At 43.6% G+C, this 24,941-nt stretch overlaps 2 protein-coding genes across 2 annotated transcripts in view; one reads left to right on the top strand and one right to left on the bottom strand.

Moving 5' to 3' along the window:
- GGCX (gamma-glutamyl carboxylase) overlaps nucleotides 1-7,661 on the bottom strand; it is a 49,565-nt gene extending 41,904 nt beyond the window's left edge. Inside the window, exon 1 of the mRNA XM_075272926.1 lies at nucleotides 7,458-7,661. Within this exon, the coding sequence (XP_075129027.1) occupies nucleotides 7,458-7,581 (124 nt within the window). The 5' untranslated portion in view covers nucleotides 7,582-7,661. The remainder of the gene's footprint in view (nucleotides 1-7,457) is intronic.
- Nucleotides 1,150-24,711, top strand: VAMP8 (vesicle associated membrane protein 8). Its single transcript, XM_075272938.1, has 3 exons — nucleotides 1,150-1,265; nucleotides 20,512-20,676; nucleotides 21,668-24,711. The coding sequence occupies exons 1-3, from the start codon at nucleotides 1,251-1,253 to the stop codon at nucleotides 21,809-21,811; spliced, it is 324 nt and encodes a 107-aa protein (XP_075129039.1). The 5' UTR covers nucleotides 1,150-1,250; the 3' UTR covers nucleotides 21,812-24,711.
- The last annotated feature ends 230 nt before the right edge of the window (nucleotides 24,712-24,941 follow it).

Consider the following 24,941-nt stretch of genomic DNA (forward strand, 5'->3'; position numbering starts at 1 on the left):
GCTAGGAGTCCCTACTATCATAGATGACTATACTGCTAGGAGTCCCTACTATCATAGATGACTATACTGCTAGGAGTCCCTACTATCATAGATAGTATACAGCTAGGAGTCCCTACTATCATAGATGACTATACTGCTAGGAGTCCCTACTATCATAGATGACTATACTGCTAGGAGTCCCTACTATCATAGATGACTATACTGCTAGGAGTCCCTACTATCATAGATGACTATACTGCTAGGAGTCCCTACTATCATAGAAGACTATACTGCTAGGAGTCCCTACTATCATAGATGACTATACTGCTAGGAGTCCCTACTATCATAGATGACTATACTGCTAGGAGTCCCTACTATCATAGATGACTATACTGCTAGAAGTCCCTACTATCATAGATGACTATACTGCTAGGAGTCCCTACTATCATAGATAGTATACAGCTAGGAGTCCCTACTATCATAGATGACTATACTGCTAGGAGTCCCTACTATCATAGATGACTATACTGCTAGGAGTCCCTACTATCATAGATGACTATACTGCTAGGAGTCCCTACTATCATAGATGACTATACTGCTAGGAGTCCCTACTATCATAGAAGACTATACTGCTAGGAGTCCCTACTATCATAGATGACTATACTGCTAGGAGTCCCTACTATCATAGAAGACTATACTGCTAGGAGTCCCTACTATCATAGATGACTATACTGCTAGGAGTCCCTACTATCATAGAAGACTATACCGCTAGGAGTCCCTACTATCATAGAAGACTATACCGCTAGGAGTCCCTACTATCATAGATGACTATAGTGCATACAGGTTTTGTTCAGGATTTATGAGACAGTTACAAGCCAGAATCAGGCATAGCTCACACATGGAGGTCACATATACAGGACAGATGATTCTTGTTCTGTTTTTCAATCCACTTCTGATTTAGGCTTCAAAAACTACATAAAAAGCTGAATAAAACCTGCATGTGTGAATATACCTTTAATAAGGATTAGCAGATCTACCATATTGTCTGACTGCATTCCTGTGATTACAGGGTTAGCTAGTGAGCTGGAATGCTCCTTGAAGCTGTACCTGAAGGAAGGTGAGCTCCTTATACCACTCCCTCCGACCAAGAAGGGAGGAGAGAAGACAAGTGCAGAACAGGAAGGGCTAGTCTCATAACTCACACACAACAGGAAGAGACCGCTGCTAAAACTCACAAAGGCACCCAGGGGGAACGACAAAGAGGGACAACCATGGACAGGAGGCCGGTAAGTGCTGCACACACACACTGGGGCTACAAACTGTAAGGGGGGGTTGCCAAGACATGGATTTGTTATAAAGAAACTGACTTGAGAAAGCTTGGAGCTTGGCGTGAGAGCAAAGTGGAAAGTTCAGTGCAAAGTGTGCAAGATAACAGAGAGCTGACTCCTAAACTGTGCTGATACGTAGGGTCTGCCACAGGGGGACTTGTAGTTCTACTAAACTCCTTGGCTTTAGAGAACCCACTGACGGAACTAAAGATTTCAAGATCTTGTGGTTCAGCTCAGGGGGACGACATTACAGAAACTTCACAAGTTCAGAAGCAAAGTTGTATTGGGATTGTAGCTCTCCGCAGCAATAGCCAGGGTGCAATGCTATGGCCGGACATGTTGGGACTTCTAGTTCTTCTAGAGTTGGACAATAAAGTCGAGAAGCCTTCTTATAAAATGACGTGGCTCGGTACACTAGCAATTGTATGTCTGAGCCAGTATGCTAAGGGTGTACAGTATAAGAGTTGGGGTGCTGAGACTTCTAGTTCTACACAAGTGCCTGGCTGAGGTGCCTGCCTACGTAGTAGAATAGAAAGCTATAATGGAGGATATGAGACACCAGGAACTCTCGTTGGACTTTGTCTGTTTACTTCAGTGTTCGTGAATGGCACACAGAGACATTGTGTGTGTATATAGCCAGGAGCCGGCTATATACTGTGTTGTTAGGGACACAGCTGCTGTATACCAGATGATTTCCTGCTGCTTGTATAACAATGAGAGTGCAGATTCCTGCACAGAAGCAAAGCTTTTCTATAGGGAGCGTCATATGTTACCACCATTATATCTCGCCATTGTCCCTACACAAAAGGCCCCTTGTGCCCGGCAGTGATGGAGTTAACCCTCCATTATGTGGCGGCTAAAGGCACTGTAGACTTTCCAGGACACAGATTAGGTGTGTGCGTGCAATGACGTCAGGTTATTTGACAGTGACACATAGGGCAAGCAGTGGCCCTGCCACCCCTTCACGGCCAGAGATGTTTGAGACATTATACTGTATATTTCTGGAATAGATTGACTCCGCAAGTTGTTCTATTCATCCATCTCTTAGCTTTGTCTGTTCCTTGGAAAGTTTGGTTGGCGTTACAGGCCCAATTCCTCCTAGAGTCCTGAACAGCAATCTGCCTAGTGCAGCTATATGGTGAAGGTGATAAGGATATTTCGGGGATATGTGGATGCCACCCATCTTTCCTAGAAGCAGATGATAATTCACATGGCATATTAGACACTTTCTTAGTGACTAGTGAGCAACAAATAAGTTACCAATGGACCTCAAAGTTGTTTCTTAGTTCAAAGGTTCTGTATTTTCTGGCGTCCATGAGGGTCAAAGTACCTGTCACAGAGGAACAGATGCCAGCTATGAAGTAGCTTCTGTCCATGGCTGGTTTATACAAGTAATACGGTCTTTGATACCACCCAAAATTGGTATTGTAGTGGGGTGGCCAGTGCGCCAGTCTGGAAAATCTGGCGTTTACTGTCTATATAAATAAAACATAAAATGAACTATGGCTCCTGCGCAAACTTCTCCCGTTGCACTGTAAGGAGTGAAACCTGCAGCGATAATTGCCATATTGGGGTTTTATATCCGCAGCGAACTTCCGTTTGTACCATGGATTTTAGTTGCAGCATATATTCTCCTACCATAGGTTGCAGAGGTTTTGCTGCCGGTGAGACAGGCGATTATTGCCTGCATTGGATTGCATGCGCATGTTGCAATTGGATGCATGTGCATGTCTTGATCAATAGAAATTTGAAAACCATCAGGGACGCCTGTTCTATCACAATGGAGTCTGTGTGTGCTGCGAATCAATGAAAAATTGGTATTTAGTCTTGCGAAACACAAAGTGGCTGTTACTAAATAACCTGTTTGTTCAATGAGCAAGAGGCCAAGATGTTTGCGTCATTGTACGAGATCAGTCACTGCTACAACTTAAGGAGATATAGAACATATACATGTTGTCAATGTTTCTGCTTCTGACGTCTTCAATCTATACAATGTATGAGCATCACTGTGTGTGTGTGTATGTATGTATATATATATATATATATATATATATATATATATATATGTGTGTGTCTATGGGACATGAATATACATACACAGTCCTTTCCCTCTCTGTGTGTTATCCCTCTTTTATATAGGTGACCTATAGGCTCCATGGTATTATATATGTTATGTACCATACTAGATAAATGCCGCAGGCGCGTCCTGAATCAACCCAGCCTAAGGGCATGTGCACACTTAATCTGTTGCCATGTATCCTTGGCACAAGCAAAGCACATTGGAGCACATAATGCGAAACTGTCAACAAATCCGGATGCGATGGCATGCACTTGATAAAGTAAATTCGTTTGGCGTGCCATATTGCGTCCCACACAAATTTCAGACCTTTTTTACATTGCGTATACATTTGCCACACCATCCCTCAGCACCTACACTCAGGCATGTAACTATAGAGGGTGCAGCGGGTGACTTCACACGCGCCCTGGAGTTTGAGGCGGCCCGAAAACTCTGTGTCCCATAGTAGTACTGCAGATGTTTGGGGCCCTGTCAGATTCTGCACCCAGGGTCAGGATAGTTACAGCACTGTGGTAAGCGGTGCTTTTTAACAAGATGTCCACTTTTGCTTTTAGTTTCCAGGAAGTTGCACCCAACTGATATGTGGCTATTGCTTAAGTCACATATAAGTTCTGCAGATTTCTAACGTATTTTCGTTCTTTGTCATTGAATCTGTAAGGGACATTATTCTTTAGATTCAGAAGCAGTTGTCACCTAATCCGGCTATCAGCTATCACACCAGACTCCCTCACACACATGCATGCTCGGATGAGTAATGCATGCATAGCATACTGAAAGATGTAGCTGGCTGTGGCTTATCTCTTAGAGAACAAAAGCCAACTTGCCCAATCCTTAACTTGTCTAGCATATGCTGCTATGTGTTGAAATCTATATGTTCAGACAATACACCTCTAATGTATATGGCCAGTTTTACTTTCATACAACTGTATGAATATAGGCAACGCTTAAAGGGATTCTACCATTAAAAACCTTTTTTTCTCCCTAACGTGTCGGAATAGCCTTAAGAAAGGCTATTCGTCTCCTAGCTTTAGATGTCTTCTCCGCCCCGCTGTTTAATTAAAATCCCGTTTTCCGCCGGTATGCAAATGAGTTCTCTCGCAGCACTGGGGGGGGGGGGGGGTCCCAATGCTGCGAGAGAACTCTCCAGTGCCACCTCCTTCTTCTTCAGGAACGTCCTCTTCACCGCGTCTTCTTCCAGGGGTTGGCTTCAAACTTCTAGGCCTCAGGCCTAGGGCAGAGCTGACTGCGCATGCCCGCGGCCACAAGAAAAATGGCCGCTCACGCAGTATTGTAAGCAACCGTTTTCTTGTAAGCGGCCCTAGCATTGGGAATGCCCCCCCCCCCCCCAGTGCTGTTTGAGCGCTGGGACCCGCCCCAATGCTGCGAGAGAACTCATTTGCATACTGGCAGAAAATGGGATTTTAACCGACACTCTGTATGGTCCTTTTCCCTTCTATATCGGGGATTGCCTGGTCGAAGCAGGGAGACTCAGATGGCCGCACGTGGAACAATAATGCCTGCCGTGATAATCAATCATGGATGAGGTAGTTGCCCTGAGAGTAGACATTGATGGTTATCATACTGTCTCCTCCACATTAGACCACTGGTGTATTCTGAAATCAATATGTGTATGGCAGGGCCGAATTTGGCTTTTCTGCTGCCTGAGGTGAAAATGGAAATTGCGCCCCATTTGCCCTGAAGTTATAAAATTAGTCTTGATTACTAGAGATGAGTGAGTAGTATTCAATCCAATAACTCGCCGCCATAGGAATGCGTGTAAGCGCCCGAACACCAAGGGGTTAAGTGCATCGAATATTAGATAGGATTGATGTCAGAGACTGCTGAAGCCTGTGATTGGGCCTCAACAGTCACCTAGTTTACACTGACGCAGCGGCACACCTCCCATGAGGCGACCGCTTCAGGCGGCGCTATGCCAGGGCCCCAGGGAGGGCAGCATTTTTGCTGACCTAAGCCAGTCCAGGACAAGCTGTCCTGGACTGGCTTAGCACGCGCTGCTCCAGCAGCCTCCCCTCACGCTCAGGCAGAGAGCAGGTCCTCTCCCTGTCTGCGAACGCTGCTAAGCCCCACCCCCTTCGCTCCATCACGCCCCTCCGCTCCGCCCCCCCACCCCCCTCCCGCTTTCTATCGTCCACCTCGAGCGGCGAAAAGGGCAGGTTCACCCATGCACAGACGTCATTATGTATCATGAGGTCAGCGTCACCCAGGTATCTGAAATTATTGAGGAAGCTGGGAGACAATGGAGTTCTGCGTCGGAACCCAGGAGAGGTGAGTAACACTGTTTTGTTTACTCTCCTCCCCTGGGCTTCAGCTCATTATATTCTGGAGACCATTTTGAACTCAGTGCTGCCCTCTCAGAGACTCAGGATTTTACCACCTGAGGAGAGATCTTCATCTCGCCTCATGGCAGAATGCGGCCCTGATGCTTTAGGCCAGGGCTGATATTAAACACTGTGATAACCAAGTTATTGTGGCTATAGACCTGTAGTGTCTTGTATAGTACTCATGTAAAAAGTGATTATGGATTGAAAAACATTTTACCGTTGGATTTTCTGCAAAACTGATGGCGCATTGAACTGGGAGGGCTGGAACAACGATGTTAAAGTGAATTTCAGTGTTCTGTACGTTAACCAGAAAGATACAGTATATGAGTCCCAGCTGTATACTATGTAATATTAGCAATAATGGGATTACTAGACTCCATGACAAGGACCTTCCCATAGAGATCATAATCCATTCTTATACATATTTCTGCAAACAACAACAATAAATATATAGCTTTATTATATTCCAATTCTTTTGGGGATTTATATTGTGTTTTGAAGAATGTTGGGAGGTTGAGATATAAAATGGAAATAATAACCTGTCTGAAACTACCCTTAAAGATCATATACCTACTTCTTTCTTACTATAAAGGGGATGTAGAAGTGTTGGGACACATTTTAGATCTGTGAATTTAAAGGGTCACTTTAGAAAGCTTATAGTGATATTAGCTGCTTTGGTCAGAAAGGGTACAGAGACCCCCATCGAGTGCTGAAACAAAGGAGCTGAGTGCTGTGCTGTTTGGCATCTGATTGGTCTTAGGGACCCTGGCACAAATAGGGTGGCTCAGTGGTTAGCAGAGCTGGAGTCCTGGGTTCAAATCTGACCAAGGATAACATCTGCTAGGACTTTGTATGTTCTCCCCATATTTGTGTGGGTTTCCTTGGTGTATTCCAGAGAGAAAGCCCTCTGGAAGTTATCTTCCCTGCGCGCTCAATGATCAGGCATGTTGAAATCCAACCTCTCAATCCTTCCCACCCACACACCGGCCTGTAAACACCTAAAATCATTGGAGTCAGCTGACCTTAGATCGAATACTCCGAGCTATTAAATGGATCATCTTACTACATTATTTTCTGTCTTTTTCAACCAAATCAAGGAAAAGTTACTGGAAAAAAATAACTGAAAAAAAATAAATATGCCCCAGCCAGATTTTACAAGTTAGGCTAGGTTCACGTTACTGTTATTTAATGTCCGTTGTTCTTATCCATCACAGGATATGAGCAACGGACATTAAATGACAGATGCAGATGGAGTCCCCTCCATTGAATGCCAGTCTACATGCACTCCAATCTAGAAAACATGATGGAAACTTTTTCATTTTTCTGATGGAAGAAAAAGTCGCGTGCAGGACATTTTTCTTCCATTACAAAAATAAACAAACAAGTTAATAAGAACACAGACACGGGGGGGCTACCGTTTGTATCCATTCCTCTACTACAGTTAATGTCCGTTGCCTTCATCCTATGATGTGTGACAGTATTGGACATTAATATCTAAGAGGAAATTCTGAGTAAACTTGTATTCCTTGCAGATTTTTTTTTTTTTTTTTTTGCCAAGGTAATAAAAAAAAAAACACCCTGAACATTAGCAATACTGGCTAGGCTAAAAAAGCGTTTTGGAGGACATATTGAAACCACAGGTATCAGATAGAAGGTGGCCAGTTCACACGTGACTAACAGTATGGCCGACCGGTTAAGCAAGCAACACTCCCAGGAATATGTCATACTCACATGTCATAAGTAATCCAGAAGACATCGGAGATACCGTAGCAGTAGCTTGGAGAACAGGCAATCGTTTGTCACCACCCATGTTCATTTCCGCCTTACCAACCCTTGTCCTCTCATTATGTCTCATCTGGAGTATGACACAAGGTTTCTTATCCTGCCTGATAAAACTGATAACCCTCCTCCTTCAAGACAGTTAAACACTTATCTAGATAGGGAGAAGTATGTAGATAGTCTTAATGATCGCCGGGTCACATATTTGTTGTGATCGCACGGTACTTACATGTCATAGGCGTGATGGAAGATATAAATAGGACTCAACCCATCAGTCTGTAAATAGCCATGATGTCAGTGTTGTTTTTATATAGATCACAGGGCTCCCTATGCTCCCAGCACAATGCTGCCGGCGATGGGACTATTGTATTATTTTATTGGACTTTCCTTTTAATTTGAAAACCTGAAAGACTAGATACCTGCCATGTGAGCGTCCTACCTACGTAAGCGCAAATATCTGTTGGCGTTCCATTAAAGCTTTTGACTTGGCACTCGAACTACAGTGCCAGGTACAGCCATATGTGTATGGATGTCACTATCGTGGGTGTTACGGGGAATACTATTGTCACTTTGTTTTTCTGATCTGTTGGGATCCCAGGAGTCCGATAATCTCCGATTTTAAATAACACCTTAAAGTGAGAACGCCCTTTATAGGGTTGTCCAACCCCGTGACATTTTTAATGGCTTACAATGGTCTTAAATAACAGAGGGAGTAATACTCACTTTACCAGTCCCTTGCTGCTTCAGTACCAAGACTTCCCTGGTCCCCACCATACTTATCAATTCTCTGTGAATATCTAGAAGGCTACCCAAAACAAGGAGTAAACTCCCAGAATCCCGGAAGAGCTATCAAATCTCCTGGGCCTGGAGGAACGCTCTCACTTAAATTGGGTTGTATGTGCTGGCCATGTACTAAGAGGGAGGCATGGTCAGTATATTTTGGGCCATGTCACAAAGTGGGCATCTTGCATCCAAATAGGGCTTGACCTTGCCTTAAAATCTTTGCTGCACCGTTCTCCTGGAAGCTTTGCGGTTGGTAAGTATATGGTCTCTATTGGTCTTTGTATCATTCTTCTACAATGAAGACTTGTTGACTTGGTCGGTTACTACTGGCGCAATTCACTGACTGTATCGGTGATGTGTTGACATGACTGCCATCCCTGCCGTAGCCATAATTGGTTTCAGTACTCGCATGTCATCGCCGGACTTAGAAGAACAGAGACCGAGACCAGGAAAGCATTGGTAGAGGAGTGCCAAGTTGAGCATTACAGCTTTGGTTTTATTACACCCTTGTAAGCTGTTTTAAGAATGTCAGGGGTCTGTACGACCCTTTTAAGGAATCTTCCCATGCAAAATGTATTTATTTATACATGGATGTTGCGGTCATATGCGCTTTTTACACTGGGAATACAGTTTTGGTCCTGACACTGTTATATGATGCTGTTCAGACTGGGTGGACTCATGGCAGTTGGAGCAATTGTGCTTTATTTTACCCTGATACCTCCTGGACTATTGGATGGGGGGAACTTTACAGTATGGTGAAAATGCTGCTTAAAGTGGACCTCCAACAACTCTAGTTGTTTGCATCCTTCAATAGCTGCTGTTCCACTGATTCCTGCACAGTTAGAATTTTTTCACTAGCTCTCACCGTTCCCAAGTAGTCACTTCTGCTACTTGCAGCACAATCATATTCTCTATATTCTCTGGGTGGGCGGTCCTTGGCTGGAGCAGACAGAAGGAACCGCCCACCTGATAGTTTCAGCACAGTTATGCTCTCTGCAAACAGAAATGATAGCTCCGGCATGGAGGGGGCTAGAGAAAAAATTCCAGCTGCGCTGAAATCTGTGGAACAGCAACTAGTGAATGAGGAAAAGAGTTGGTGGAGGTGGTGAAAGATCCTCCTTTAAAGGCTGTCTTCATCCAGAATTTAAAGGGACATAGTGGCTGTAGTTTTGGATGATAAAATGACCAAAAAAATACCACTTCAAGCATCATTAATTCCAGCTATGTACATGACAGCTAGCATGTGACATAGGGTAGAGCCGTAGTCCGTGGCCATCAGGTTCTGAAGATAGTTTTTTGGTGCATTTTTGGCAACATGGGGCCTATGGTAGCGTGTTGTAAAATGCTTCCGAGGTCAAAACGACATGAAGTTTTGGCCACTAACACCCAACCCACCTACCTAAAGGGAACAAAAATTACAAAATTGAATCCAGAATGTAGTAGGTGATCTACCCATCTGTATAGCGCACACAGGCTCCATGGTGTAATGTGTATTTATGTTTTTAATAGGGTGCGGCCCTTTATTAAAGATGTTTGGTATATAATAAAATGAAATGATTCCAGGGTGTCACATACTCTTAAATTCCCTGTTTATATTAGATACAAGTGAATTGTCATTTTTGCTGGTGGCCGGGAGGATTATTCACCCTCCAGGGCAGTGACGTCAGATGTGGGTTTAGCTTTCAGAATAAATTCCAGCATGGAGCACGCAATGCAAGGATCATTTTCTCTGTAAACAGAGATATTAGCTATCTCAGATAAATGTAATACTATACAATAATCCAAGAGCAAAGGGTTCAGATCAGAAAGAAAAGACCTACTTTTGTTTTTCTCAGATACAGCGCCTCTCTTGGATTGTGCCTGGTATTGCATCTCAGCAGCTTTACCTCGAATTGCCATATCAGACATGACCATTTGACAAAGCGGGGTGCTGTTTCTATGATAAAATGTAGATATCGGGTGTAGATATATGGTGCTGATTCTGCAATGGATGAGGACACTGAACTAATTCCATATAAAAAGGGATGTCTGATTTGGGAAGTTATTTTTTCAAAAACCCTTTTAGGCAATTCTGAGTTTCCCGGGGTGTCCCAAGTCGTGTGCCGAGCTTTGTGCGGCGTTCCCTCTGGAGGACTTTGCACAATCGACCATCCGGGTGCTGGACCCATGTGATGGGGAAGGACATGAACGGTGCACACCCAAAATGGCGCAGGATCTGTTTGGTGCTGATCTGATTATTATACATGCACATTATTTAGATTTTATATCTTTATTGATGGCACTCTGAGTGTTTATATGAGAGTGTGCACATATATATTTTTATTTATTTTATGTGTTGATGTAATTTGATTTTTATTTATTATTCCTATCATCTTGGTTTTTATAATAAGTTGTACGTCTGTTTTCTAGTCATTTTTTACACTTGAAAAAGGGCTCGCGCCCAAAACACGTAGTGCTCCATTCGTTAATAAAGTTACAGTCACCATCCATATCCTCCCTCATTGCATGGGTCCAGCACCTGGATGGTTGATTAATGTATTACATGGAGTCCTGTACAGATTCTCACAGGCATGGTAAGGGTGTGGAACCAACAAGGGCTGGTACCCCTTTTTCCAAGGGCCTCCCTATGTGACGTATAGTCTGCTTCCAAGATCCTTGGTCTGATGGATATAAATAAAATAGGTAAATGCCCACCAGCCTTTTCATTGTTTGAGATATCTGCATATTTAAGGGATTAGGAAATGGCCAATGGTACCACATAGTGAAAAAATCCATCGCAGGGGCAACACTGTGGCTCAGTGGTTAGCACTACAGCCTTGCAGTGCTGCAGTCCTGGGTTCAAATCCTGTCAAGGACAACATCTGCAAGGAGTTTGTATGTTCTCCCCGTGTTTGTGTGGATTTCCTCCCATACTCCAAAGACATAATGATAGAGAAAAAAAGCACTGCAATACTACTGTATTGTAGTATATTAAATTAAAAGAAAAAAAATCCATCGCCAACCCAAGGACTCCCTACTGATCTTGGTTTACTTGGTTACAGCAAAGACGTCTCCGTGTACCCACATGATCGCTGCAGCAAATCGTTGGCCTCACCGGTGTATGGCGTGAGACCACTGCGGTGGTAGTAGTTTGGCTATAGTAGTCACATGGTAGATGGTGGCGCCATTTCTACGGCCAAGTACAGATCAGAGAGCAGTACTGGTTGTGTGTTTTGCCATTTCCTCCATTTTTCTCAGAAAACCCCCTTTACCATATCCCGGGGCGTTAGGAAATGGTTTTATAATACTATTACATACTGTTTTGACGTTGACGGTTTTTTGTAGGAGTTTATTGTGAAATTTTTCTTTATTTGCTTTATGAAATATTGAGGTTTAGACCAATAGTTACCGCTTTTATGAACGGGGTCGACCACAGCCTTACGTTAAATTTCTTAACTAATCTACATAACTCGCAAACATCTGGAACGGTGGGTATGACGTGGTATGCTGACTGTCCAGAATAATGGATGGGCCGGCATTAGTGTGAACCTGGCGTAACTTATTTCTATGGTGGTTGTACAAATCCAGGACACTGTTATATGCACGAGCACAGGAGTGGAGTTTGTAGACATAAGTATTCATAGAGTCATGATACGTTTACATGGCATGTAGGTGGCATCTTGATCAATGTGTTAGATTCCGTATACACTCATGCTCCGGTATTGTCTACTGATCTAAAGGTGTTTAGATATAAGTCAAAATACAAAATCCAGAAGGGACAAGGGTGGGGTAAAATAAAAGAAATCCTGCTCCCCCAACCCCGTGACTGGTCCCTTGTTCCATTCTGTGTAGGCACTGGCCACGCTGGAAGTGACACCATTAAGGTTCGGTACTGGTGATGTCACCAAAGCCACCCCACCTCCGGTCTGGCCTGTGCGTGCATGAAACAACGCAGGGCATCCGATGCCACTACAGACGATCGGGGGTAGGTAGGCATTGCTTCTTTTTTTTTTTACTTTAGTCCCCTTGGATTCCCCTTTCTACCTGGAAAACCCCTTTAATTGAAAATTAAAGTGGTTCCTTGCTATTTCATGGGATAAGAGGTAAATGCCTCATTGCTGGGGATCTGACCCCTGGAACCCCAGCTGTGATAAGACTGGAGGTTTCCAAGTCCCCTGGTGATCACGCATGTGCACTATTGCTTCGTTCATACATTGGTTTGTTCAACTCGAGAACCCCTGTATTTAGGGCCATTAAGGGGTCACGGCAGTGGAACATCAAATGATCACACACTTGTTACTTATTGGTGGTATTAGTGGGAAAACCTCCCCAATCTTGTATTGTACCTCTAGGTTATTACACACAAGGCCCTATAGATCCTGTTTTATTCCCTGGGCCTGGATGTAATTACACCTTCAATGGTGGATTGTTTTACTGTAACTGAATATTCTTCCTCGAGGTTTATACAAAGAAGCCATACAGAAGACTGTAGGATTCTCTGCACACCTACAATGATGGCTTTGTTCATTATGTGCACCATTAGGACACGTCAAGGACACCTAATCATTTGTGGGACCCCCAATAATCACAGGGATAAAGGACACCCTAAAAGGGTCGTGCCCTAGCTTGAGGCATGTATAATCGCTTTACCTGTGATATAGATCCTGTATATTGCGATAATGCTTTTATATCATACCTAGGATACCACTCATTTGCCAAGTTTATTTCCAAAAATTCATGTGTGAACATGGCCTTAGGGTGCACCTACCCATTACAAAATCAGAAAAATTACCTAGAAATTGAACTCAGGAGCTCGGGGTGGAAATGGAAGAGGAATTTGAGGCAGACTTCTTCCATTCCGGCTGTCCGGCTTTCACCTGCCGGTTAGGTTGAGATGAATGACTGATCAGCGGAGGGGCTCTGCGGGTTTGGCAGCTGAATCGCGACAAGATGGAGCAGGATACTTTATTTTTTCAGCGGCCTGCTTTGATCTCTGCCTTCCACTGAAAACAATGGGAGTCGGAGTCAGGGCATAATTTGTCGCTGGTTTCGAGGCGGAATATCCCTTAAAATTGATGCCAAGTTCCCTTAGATTTTTCGTATACATTAAAGGGTTATTTTTGTTTTGTGACGTACCTGCCTTCTCACATGTTTGCTTTACCTGGTCATGTTGTCTAAATGACAATCTACTGATCTGTACATAGGTTAATGCCTTCCTGCAGACTGTCATAAAGTGTAATGATGATGGTGTCGGCAGTGACTTGTACCGAGAACCGCATTTCTCTGGAGTTAGTGGTATCATTTGTGCAGGTGGAACAAGTTGTACAACTCACTATCTTGTAAAGACGTAACCACAACACTTTGGTAGCATTTCTTTGAGGTAGAGGATTGACTATTTTCAGAAGTCCCATAAAAGTGAATGGAGACCGAGCCACCCACATGCGGCGTACACTTACTGCAGCCATGAGACATTGGACATGGGGGATCTCACCTCTTGGACATCTAATGGACAGTTATAGTATCCCATGGATATGCCGGAAATTTCCCAGATGGGAATACCCCTTTAAAACTTTTTAGTCTGTGGACCATAAATCATCTGGTGTATTTTTAGTTGGGGATATCAAGCCAGTGTTGGGAAAGTTTTGTCAAGGTAGTGTTACCGTCTCAATATTTGGGACAATCGAATGACTGCACAAACTCATACAAAATAAATCCCCCAATGGTAGTGAGTAAGGGGAGTGAATTCAGACGGGTTCCTACAACATTTACAAAATCTATATAAAACTGTTGTATTATTTGTGATTGCAAAATGGCAGATCCATGACACTGCATTGTGTTTTCCCCATAGGTTAGAAATGCCCTAGTATGAAACTTCACCAAGGCTAATGCAAAGAGTGATGTAATGGTGTAGAGGCGATAAACCTAGTAATGTCTTCAAAAATGCAGTGATGTCACAGTACAGGGATAATACACACAGTGATGTCACAGTACAGGGATAATACACACAGTGATGTCACAGTACAGGGATAATAAATACAGTAACATCACAATACAGGGATAATAAATACAGTAACGTCACAGTACAGGGATAATACACACAGTGATGTCACAGTACAGGGATAATACACACAGTGATGTCACAGTACATGGATAATACACACAGTGATGTCACAGTACAGGGATAATGCACACAGTGATGTCACAGTACAGGATAATACACACAGTGATGTCACAGTATAGGGATAATGCACACAGTGATGTCACAGTACAGGGATAATGCACACAGTGATGTCACAGTACAGGGATAATACACACTGTGATGTCACAGTACAGGGATAATACACACTGTGATGTCACAGTACAGGGATAATACACACTGTGATGTCACAGTACAGGGATAATACACACTGTGATGTCACAGTACAGGGATAATACACACTGTGATTTCATATCACAGGAATAATGCGTACAGAAACACATACAAAGATAATACACATAGCAGGGGTAACCATTGGGTTTCATAGTAAGACATAAAATGAGGTTGCATTTACTTCTCCTTGGCCTCTAAATTTGCCTTGAATATCAATGCAGGTCTATGGGAGTCAGATCGAGGATCATTTTAAAATGAAGGGGAATTTTTATTTTTTTGTTCCTGGACTGCTTCTTTAATTCTGGGTACAGATTACCTTCCTTAGTTGTTGGTCACAACAGCAGCTGCTATGCCTGACACCCTGCTAGTCACACCCATGTCGTGCAGCCATGGTCTGAAAACAAAACCATCTATTAGTCCTTGGTGTAACTATCACATTAGCAGTTGTATCAGCTTTAACAATGGTGCTCGTCTCCAGGTGAAGTCCACCTTAGGCTAGGGCCCCACGTTGCGGAAACGCAGCTTTTTTTTTTTTGTCACGGTTTTTTGAGCCAAAACCAAGAATGGCTACTAGAGGAATGGGAAATAAATAGGAAGTTCTTATACTTCTACCATCTGCTCAATCCACTACTGGCTTTGGCTCAAAAAACCCCAACAAAATCTGCAACAAAAAAAGCTGCGTACAAAGGCAATCTCCTTACCAACACCCCTTCTGCAGTGCTCCAAACTGAAAAAAACTACTTAGGAGCCCAAAAAATTTTTAGTCCCTAAACCGTAATGCTCCCCTGTGGTTACACACATGCCGTACTGTATATATAATAGTTTCCCCAGTCACCCCTCCCCCCACACACAGTATTTATAATGCTCTCCCCAGTGCAACCCTACAGTGTATATAAAGTTCTCCCCAATGTTCCCCACCATAGTATATATAATGCTTTCCCCAGTGTCCCCCATAGTATAAATAATGCTCTCCCCAGTGCACCCCTACATTGTATAGAACACTTTCCCCAGTGTACCCCCCTGCACAATAAATATATATATGATTTTCCCAGTGCACCCCCTACAGTATATATAACACCCTCCCCAGTAACTGTCCATCCCCCCTACAGAATATATGATGCTCTCCCCATATGTCATATTGGCAACCATTTTGATCACCATTTGGAGCCGTAATCCGACTGAACTGGCTGAAAGTGGTCACGATGGACTGAGGACCCCATTGTAGATGTCTTTGACAGCATACATATCATACATCATAGGTATATCTATCTGAATGAGATTGTTTCAGTGCCAAGCATGTACTTCTCCTGCTATTACCGTGTACATCTATTGTGTAATATCTGTAACGTAAGACTTGGTTATACTTTCATGATGGGGCATCTGGAACTACATACTTTACCATATTGGGTTAAATTTGCTAGCTCTGCGACAACGAATCCTTGGAGATTTCCTCAAGATGTTTGTGCATTATAGGTGCAGTTGGTCCACATATGTAAGTGATGGATAATACCTGGGTACATGAGCAGTGCAGCCCATCTCAACATGACCCTTGCATGTTATAGAACGCTCCAAAGTCCTAAAGTGTCCCATTAAGGAATTTACTTCTGCAAGCAAATGTGTCCTGGAACAGCCTGTACTGTGCATGCAGACTTATGGCACAACCATATCTTCTGTACCACTGCTGTGAGGCGCTGTCCATAGTTAGTGTCAGCAGACACTTTAACCTTCCTATGTACAGCACACAGTGCAAAGTACCGCTATAGCCTGCTCATTCTACTGGAACTTTGTAGTCCAATAAATAACCAGAATCCTCTTCTTAAAACCTGTATTCAGACTGTGCATTGCTCTTGGGCTCAGTATTTGTAAAGTCCTATGCTGGCCTGCCTGCTGCCAGGTGACATTACAACATCGAGTGACTCTGTTAGTCACAGAACTCGTTCTGCCAGCAGAACAGATACTGGCAGTGTCTATGGCCTTGTATAGTTCACTGCAGATACTTCCGGAATTATCCATTGCTATTGCAAAGAGCGATAAGGAAGCTATGGAGGGTGAAGAAGTTCTAGTACCAGACTGCTTTCTTTTGGCGAAGTGGGGTATATTTGTATTGAAGTCCGGATTCACCCAACAACTCTGGTAATGGGATAAGCCTATGAATCTGTAGGAAATTCTGGCCCCAAAAAATGCCTATAGGCCATGTGTGCAAACCTTGCTGGAAGTTACCATTTAAGTGCAAATCTATATACAATACATTATAAGTGTCCATGCTCTGACTACAGATTACAATAAGAAATCGCTGTGCCTATACCCGGAGTGAAGAGGAAATGTGAGGATGGGTAGGCTTGATATGGCCATGTGCCCATACTACGACCAGTGTTTGTCTTTGGAGATGGCATGACTATGTGCCTGATTTCTTTTGCACATTTGCCCCGGTCCTCTCAGGGGTGTTCACATACATTTGGCCATATAGTTTATATTGATGCAGTTCCTTTTCAGCAGATCTTATGTTGTAGATGTGTGGACTTGAAATATTACGTCCTTAAAAGACTCCACAAGAGCAGATGGTTATTTCTGCAAAATTCCTTAGTCCTTGTAGGCTGCGGAGTATTTTTGCTGGCATGCCGAGGACGCCAGATCTTGGATGGTAACTGAAAGCCTCTGAAGGTTTGTGTGCGGTATAAAGAACTCAGTGTAAAGGGCAGAAAATCCCCCGAAGAATGAGGAATGTGTAATTACGATGAAGCTAAAGAAAGGCTGCTTTATATTACTTCTCTCTGACTTCCAAGAATGCCCACAGCCCTTCCTCCTTTCTTAAGGGATATAAGCACTTTTGACCATGGTAAACACAGGTTGTTGCTCCCTATGCTGCCCAATATCCTAGTAAACGGAAGTCCCTGTGTACTCCACCTACATGCCTTATAAAGGGTATTCTCATCTCGGACATTTATGGCATGTTCATAGGATATGCCATAAATGGCCAATGGATGTGAGTTCCAGAGATGCGACCTGTATCTGTCTGAAGAATGCACGTCTCTCCATTTACTTCAATGCAAATTCCAAAAATAGCCAAGCAAGCTTTTCAGTTATTTTAGGAACGCCTATAGAAGGAGAGAGCTGCGCATGCACAAACTCAGGGGTAGAGTACCCCCTTTCTTGCGACCCACATCTTTTGGGTGTTTATGACCCATATGGAATAACCTATTTAAGATAAGCTAATCCTTTAATAGTCCCGCCATTGGGAAATTGTGTTATAGCAGTATGGATAATACCGTAATATATTACAAGAAAGAACACATACAAGCTCATAGCAGATAGAAAAGATATGTGTCATAGCAACTGAAAAGAAAGACTTCAGGATCATTCAGTTCTTTGTGCAAAGTGATCTTCACTTATCCTGATGTAGATTATACAGCCTGATCACGGTTGGGAGGAAGGATCTCTGATATTGTTCCTTCTCACACTTGGGGTTAAGCAGTCAGTCACTGACATTACTGCCCAGTGCTGTCACCGTCTCATACATGGGGTGGGAGTTGTTCTCCAGCATGGAGATCACCACGGACAGTATTCTTCTGTCACCCACCACCTGTACTGGGTCCAGGGAGCTCCCCAGGACAGAGCTGGCCCTTCTAATTAGCCTGTGAAGTCTATTCCTATCCCTGGCTGGTAAGCTACTCCCTCAGCAGGCCACTCTGAAAAAGATGGCTGATGCTACCACAGAGTTGAAAAAGGTCCTAAGAAGTGTCCCCTGGACTCCAAAGGCCCTCAGCCTCCTGAGCAGGTAGAGTCTGCAGTGACCCTTTCTGTGCAGCACCTCCAGGTGATCGGCCCAGTCTAGTTTATTATTGAGGAGCACACCCAGATACTTATAGGTCTTAACTATATTAATCCCTGTCCCCTGGATGTCCACTGGATTTGGAGCACTTCTCCGTTTACTAAAGTCCACCACCATCTCCTTGGTCTTCCCAGCATTAATCCTGAGCTGGTTCCGCTGGCACCATTCCACAAAGTCCCGATTTAAGTCTCTGTATTCCCTGTAGTCTCCGTCAGTGATGAGGCCTACTATAGCAGAGTCATCGGAGTACTTCTGTAAGTAACAGCTGGAGGAGTTGTGCCTAAAGTCAGCAGTGTACAGTGTAAAGAGGGCAAGAGTGCAAGAACTGTACCTTGTGGTGCCCCCGTACTACAGATCGCAGTGTCTGACACATTGCCCTGGGCAATGGTTTATTCAGGTGGGAAAGCGCTCTGTGAAGAAGACGGATGATGCCATCATCCACCCCAATACCCAGCAGATAGGCAAACTGGAGGGGGGATAAGTGTGCCAGGACCAGTCTCTCTAGGACCTTCGTCAAGTGGGATGTCAGTGCTACAGGTCTGTAGCTGTTGAGGTCCGTCGGATGAGGTGTCCATGGAACTGGTGCCACACAAGATGTTTTCCACAGTTGTGGTAACATTCCCAGCTTCAGGCTCATATGGTACATGTGTGTAATATCACCACACAGCCGGTCTCTGCACGTTCTAAGAACTCTCTTGCTTATCCCATCGGGTCCTCCAGCCTTCTCTGCTTTTATCCTCCTGATTTCCCTACACACTTGAGACTCTGTGAAGATCAGATTGTAACCAGGTGGGAGTGGGGCCTTGAATGACATGCTGGGGTGGGAGGAGTTGGTGTGTGATCAAATCTTTTGAAGAATAGAATTTAGTTCATTAGGAGCCATTGTGTGTCTCCTCCTGCCTGGGAGACGGTTGTCTGTGACCAGATATTGCCTTAAAACTATTCTAACTTTACTGCCAGATCCTTCAGCCATTTGTTGCTCCATCTTCCTTCTGTAATTGGCTTTCCCCTCCCTAATCTGTCGCCTTAGCTCCTTATGCACAATCCCCAGGCATTCCTTATCTCCAGACCTGGGTTTACACAGTAATGAATTTAATAATTCCTAATTTACAACTTCTGTAAATTCTCCAGTGCTGATCAGTTGTAGATAAAGGCTGTGGGCAATATGTACTTTGTGATTTCCATGTTTCCTGGTATTGCTTCCTTTGTTTAATGCAAATATTCAGCGTCATTGATTCTGCCACAAGTGTATCCAGTCTTGGCGATCCTCCTGATCTAAACAATCTGGTCTCCGGACATTGTAAAGATAATGAAATCCTTTAAGTGGCATAAGTTATACCCAAAATTTACACCAGCATCTTGTAACAGGGTTGCATAAGAACACAGTAACGTCTCGACTTGTTCTTACTGTAGTAATTGTATTGGCCGTAAATTGGATTTTTACAGGTTTCGATAAGTCTATATGCTGTGAGTTTCTGTGCCAAAAAGAAAAAAACCTACAGAAAACGTGTGCCCCCCCCCCCCCCCCCCCCCCCCCGCAATCATTGAACCTATAAAATGCCATACTAAACCTTTGAGTCAGAAATTTCATACAAAGATACACGGAGTATTTATTCTTACATAAACTGGTTCATTGTCTACAGAGGTGCCATATGGCGGCACACGGGCTGCCTAGTGGTCCATAATAATACTGCCGCCTACACCACAGCCGTAAATGACAAGGCCGGTATTCCCAGTAATGAACGTATCTTGTGCCCCGGCTGGGTAGGCGCTGCCTGTAATCTGCAATACCACATTAGACTTGGCACCATTTGTGCCTTTGAGGCTTCAGTTGAACTCTTTCACAGAAGCGGTTTCCACATGCTTAACCCTTTTTTTTTACATTTTTGTTCCTTCTTCATTTTCTGTCTCACCCCCACCCCACATATTATGTGATGTCTGAGCCTCTCTATCATGGCTCTGTAGAGCATGGTGTTCAGTGACTTTATATCGTAGGTTACTACTTCATTCTGTATATTAATATTGCTTTATTTTTATATTCTCAGGAAGCCGCAGGGCCGGCGGCCCAAGGGGGCACGGATCGCGTGAGAGACCTGCAGAGTGAAGTGGAAGGGGTGAAGAATATCATGTCTCAAAATGTAGAGAGAATCCTAGCTCGAGGCGAGAACCTGGATCACTTGAGAAATAAGACCGAGGACCTGGAGGCTAGTGTAAGTAATGGCACCTGAGGGTTTATATAAGATAAGATAAGATAATCCTTTAAATAGTCCCACCATGGGGAAATTCAGAGCTACATGTACAGTATGTATGTATGTACAGTCCATATATTTCGGATTTATTGTTACTTCTACGTAGTAGGTGACTTTGGTTGAAAACACAGGTCAATCCTGTCCAACCTATAATCCTACAGTGTTGATTCGGAGCAACGTAAAAAACCCCTATGAGGCTGATTCCAAATGCCCCATGTCAATGTCAATCAATATAAAATACTGGATCAATTTGTCAACTCGCAGGGAGGAAAGGACTCTGGATGACTATGATGCTTGGAGTCTGGGTCTCCACATAGGGTTTGGACCAGAAAATGCAGCCACTGGACTTACCAGTATGTATTTGGTTGGGCAGAGGTGGCGGTCTGAGATTTTGAGAATTAAGGGGCGCAGTGCTGTAACCGTTCCCTGCACATCAGTATTTCCCCGTTACCTAGCTGTGCAGGGAAACTGCAGCTAGCCCCATTCACTTGCATTAGACCTGCTACAATTTCCTGCACAGATGGTGGCCATGTGCAGAAAAACAAAGTAAAATGGAAGCAATGAAGGGCCCCTTCATTCTCAGGATGTCTGGAGGTCCTAGAGGTCAAACGCCAACCAGACATAATGTTACGGAATATGGCAATATGGCATCACTTTACAGGATGGGACGGAGAGGTGTATGGCAGCTAGGTGTTGCAATATTGCACCGGCGGTGGTTTGGCTCAGGACCATTGGTGCTTGGCCAGACAACAGGGGTGCCATTGTTCCTGCAGTAGCTGTTTTGCACAAGCATTTCATTGAATGCGGTTTTCATGAAGTGGCGACTGGACGTATACAGTATTGTCACAATATATGAGTGATAGACCCCTGTGTGTATATGTGGAGCATCTCCTTTTCTCCTCTCAAGGTTTACCAGCTAGTTGTGTCTTAACCCTATTCTTGTCTTCCTCAGTCTGAACACTTCAAGACCACGTCACAGAAAGTTGCCAGGAAATACTGGTGGAAAAACGCAAAGATGATCGCCATAATCTGCATAGTGGTTGGCATCATCCTCCTGCTCATCATCCTCCTGGCCACCGGTGTCATCCCCACATAGACGTCTTCTATTTTCATGCTCTTCTTCATCCTTCCCCCCTGAAGACTTGTGCTGATTCCAAATGAACCCCAGTGCCTGGCGCAGAAAATTGATCATGTGACTGTGATTGTGACCCCTGCCGACTGTCGGGGGTATATAAATTGCCTGTATGAATGAATGGAGCCTGTTTTTGCTATCCACAATGTCTGTAAGCATAGCCTTGTGTATATGTGTACATGTTTGTACTCGGATGTAATATCTTTTCTTCTATGGCCAAATGTAAGTGCATCTGTCTCTGTTTTATATCTGTGTTCTAGATTTACAGCCAATGGATAATCTGATCAAATACTTCTGTGTCTTACAATGTGCCATGCTCTCTGGATTTTGGTGCAGGCTGGACTGACTTACAGTGGAGGCAGTTATCAGGGTGATACACCAGGGGCACGAGACATCATGGCGGTGTGATATGCCCTGCTGTATCACATAGAGGTAGTATTTATTTATGCAGATAATGGGGCAAGTCATGGTCCAAGGTGGCCAAGAGAAGCTCCGATATTTATGGGCTTTACCTATGGATCATCAATTGGGGTCTGACACCTGTGAGCTCATCTTCACTCCCTGACATCACGTTCATGAGTCACATGGCCTGTTAGCAGCTCAGTCCCATTCAAGTGATTAGAGCTCATTTGCTATACCAAGCACAGCCATGGTAAAATATACAATGCTGTGCTCGGTTCACTACACCGGATCTATAGCTGATCCCGCCAACCTTTAATGGATCACCTATGGACAGGTCATCAATTGATAAATCTCAAAAACCCCTTTAAGACTTTGAGGGTTGAAAAAATGGCAGAGGATAACAGGGTTTTTTTTGCCAAGAGTTACCCTTTAAGTGTAGATGCATATAGGATGACTTTAGAAAAATGGCTGCCTCCACTGTGATCTGTAACCGGTACAATTCTGAAGAAACTCTTTGCCTCTGTCTGTATGATATAATGCCTTACTGCTGTAAAGAATCAACTACTGAAATAACTATATTACCAATCCAGTAAATATAGGTCCTGGAGCTTTTATAGCTTTTACAAAGCAGTGTGACAACTAGTATGGCTGCTCTTGAAGGAGATATCGCCCAGCTTTCCGAGACTCCTGAAAAGTATACCTACCTAGTTGTCCAGTGATCATGGAAAAGGTAAAGTCTCTGGAATCCGTACAGTTTGTATTAAGTGTTGCCTTGGTTGTCACCCCGCTTTCCCAAATACAAACAATTCAAGGGCCTATATTTAGCGGTGGGTTATTTTTATGGGGTAATCCTCTAGATGTGAACGTCCACCCTTACATAAGAAATTCTGTGCTGATTAACTTCTTAAAGTGGTCCTAAAACCATCGGATAGAGGATAAATTTCTGATCGGAGGAGTCCAATCGCTGAGAACCCTAGCTATTGTGATTGGAGCACCAAATGCTGATGCAGCCCCTCACCACCACATTCACAATGGGGTAAAACACCCCTGTTCTCAGGATTGGTTGGGGTCTCTGCAGTCGGACACCCACCAATCAGCAAATTATCTTCTATCCTATGGAAGTGTTTTTGTGATATAACCTCAGATAAATTTAATTGATCTTTACAATGGCCTGAGCTTTGTTCTCTAAAACAGAGCTTCAAATCCTTTGCCTAGAAATAGAATATGTATGAATCGTGACCACTAGAGGGAGCTATGGAGCCCATTGCATACATTGATCCCAATAATAACATCACATGGCGGATGCTCCCATGCTCTTGTACTCCGTGATCTGCTATCAATTCCAGAATGCTTCACCACAGCATCATATGGGCCACTAGAGACCATATCATTTGTGCCTGCTGGGAGAAAGTGTACTTATATTCTTCTAAGACTCTATGCACACAGAAGATTACGATCTGGTCAGTACATCAGCCAGTTTTCCTGGACTGAACCCAGTCAGGAGACCAGGACTTCATGCATTATGGTGATCTATGATGCTAGGAGTCCCTGCTTCCTCATGGCTCCTTGGAGTTACAAGGAGTCAGGGACTCGTTGCATCCTAGTCCTCGATAAAGCCGACGTTCAGATTGGATTTTCCAGACCATATTCTGTTGTGAGTAATTTAACAGACTATAAGTATACAGTCAGGGAGGCCGAATTGTCATCTCCTCTATTAGAAGTGTGGACAGGAGCCTGTCTGATCAATAGCAGTAACTGTGATAGAAACTTGTCTCCCCCTGGTGGAGAGCCTGTGTGGTGCAGTCTATCTTCTTTCATCATATAGGAAGTTCTGTTGTAGCACAGAGCGGTTTCCATCTCAGCAGGACAAAATGAGATCACATGACCAAACTAAAGAGAGGGATCCCATCCGTTTTTGGTTAAAAAGCAATAACTAAATTTATTTTTTTCATTTGCAGTCTATCCCTTTAAATGTAATGTTTCAGCAGGGGGTTTGGAGCTCTGTATCAGTCAAACAAAGCCGAACCTGGTTTCTAAAGATATAATACAAAATGATTTGGTGCAGCGGAGATTTTTTTCATTGTAAATGGATTGTCTTGGCAGATCAGAATTGGGGGACAGGAGAATCGCAGTATAAAGGGGTTGAGGAAGACATGTTTGTATGTACAAAATAAATATATCACTCATATGGAAATAATGTAATTTAGCAAAGTGTATTTTAATGGAAGATAAATGACTAAATATATTTCTGGCAGCTCGGCCTGAGCAGACTGTAAAGTTTTTGTTCTTTTCTTTTTGTTTTATAATATATGTTTGGTGTGAGATTACACCGACGCTTTATGACTAGGGACGTATGCCGTGTATGTAGCGTGGACTGCCATCTTGTCGTTTTGTCTCCTTCTGTCTTGTGATTGTACCTGCTGGTGTTTTCACTACAGCCCAAATACATGATCTTGCTCCCATATTGGTGTGACGTTGTCTGTGGCAGATGTTGCAGGTTACATGCTTCATATATGGCCCTTTTATGTGGAATCAAAGTTTATTAAGGGTTTTTTGATAACAAAAAATAAAGGGGAAAAAAACACAATATAAACAAAACAAAGGTACAAGGCACGCAGGGCTCAACAATGAACAAGAGGCATGGGGAGGATCTCCATAGCAGTTGTTCATATCAGTAATCAGTTTAGACTAT

Source organism: Leptodactylus fuscus, chromosome 5 (assembly GCF_031893055.1).
Source record: "Leptodactylus fuscus isolate aLepFus1 chromosome 5, aLepFus1.hap2, whole genome shotgun sequence".
Classification (NCBI taxonomy): Eukaryota; Metazoa; Chordata; class Amphibia; order Anura; family Leptodactylidae; genus Leptodactylus; species Leptodactylus fuscus.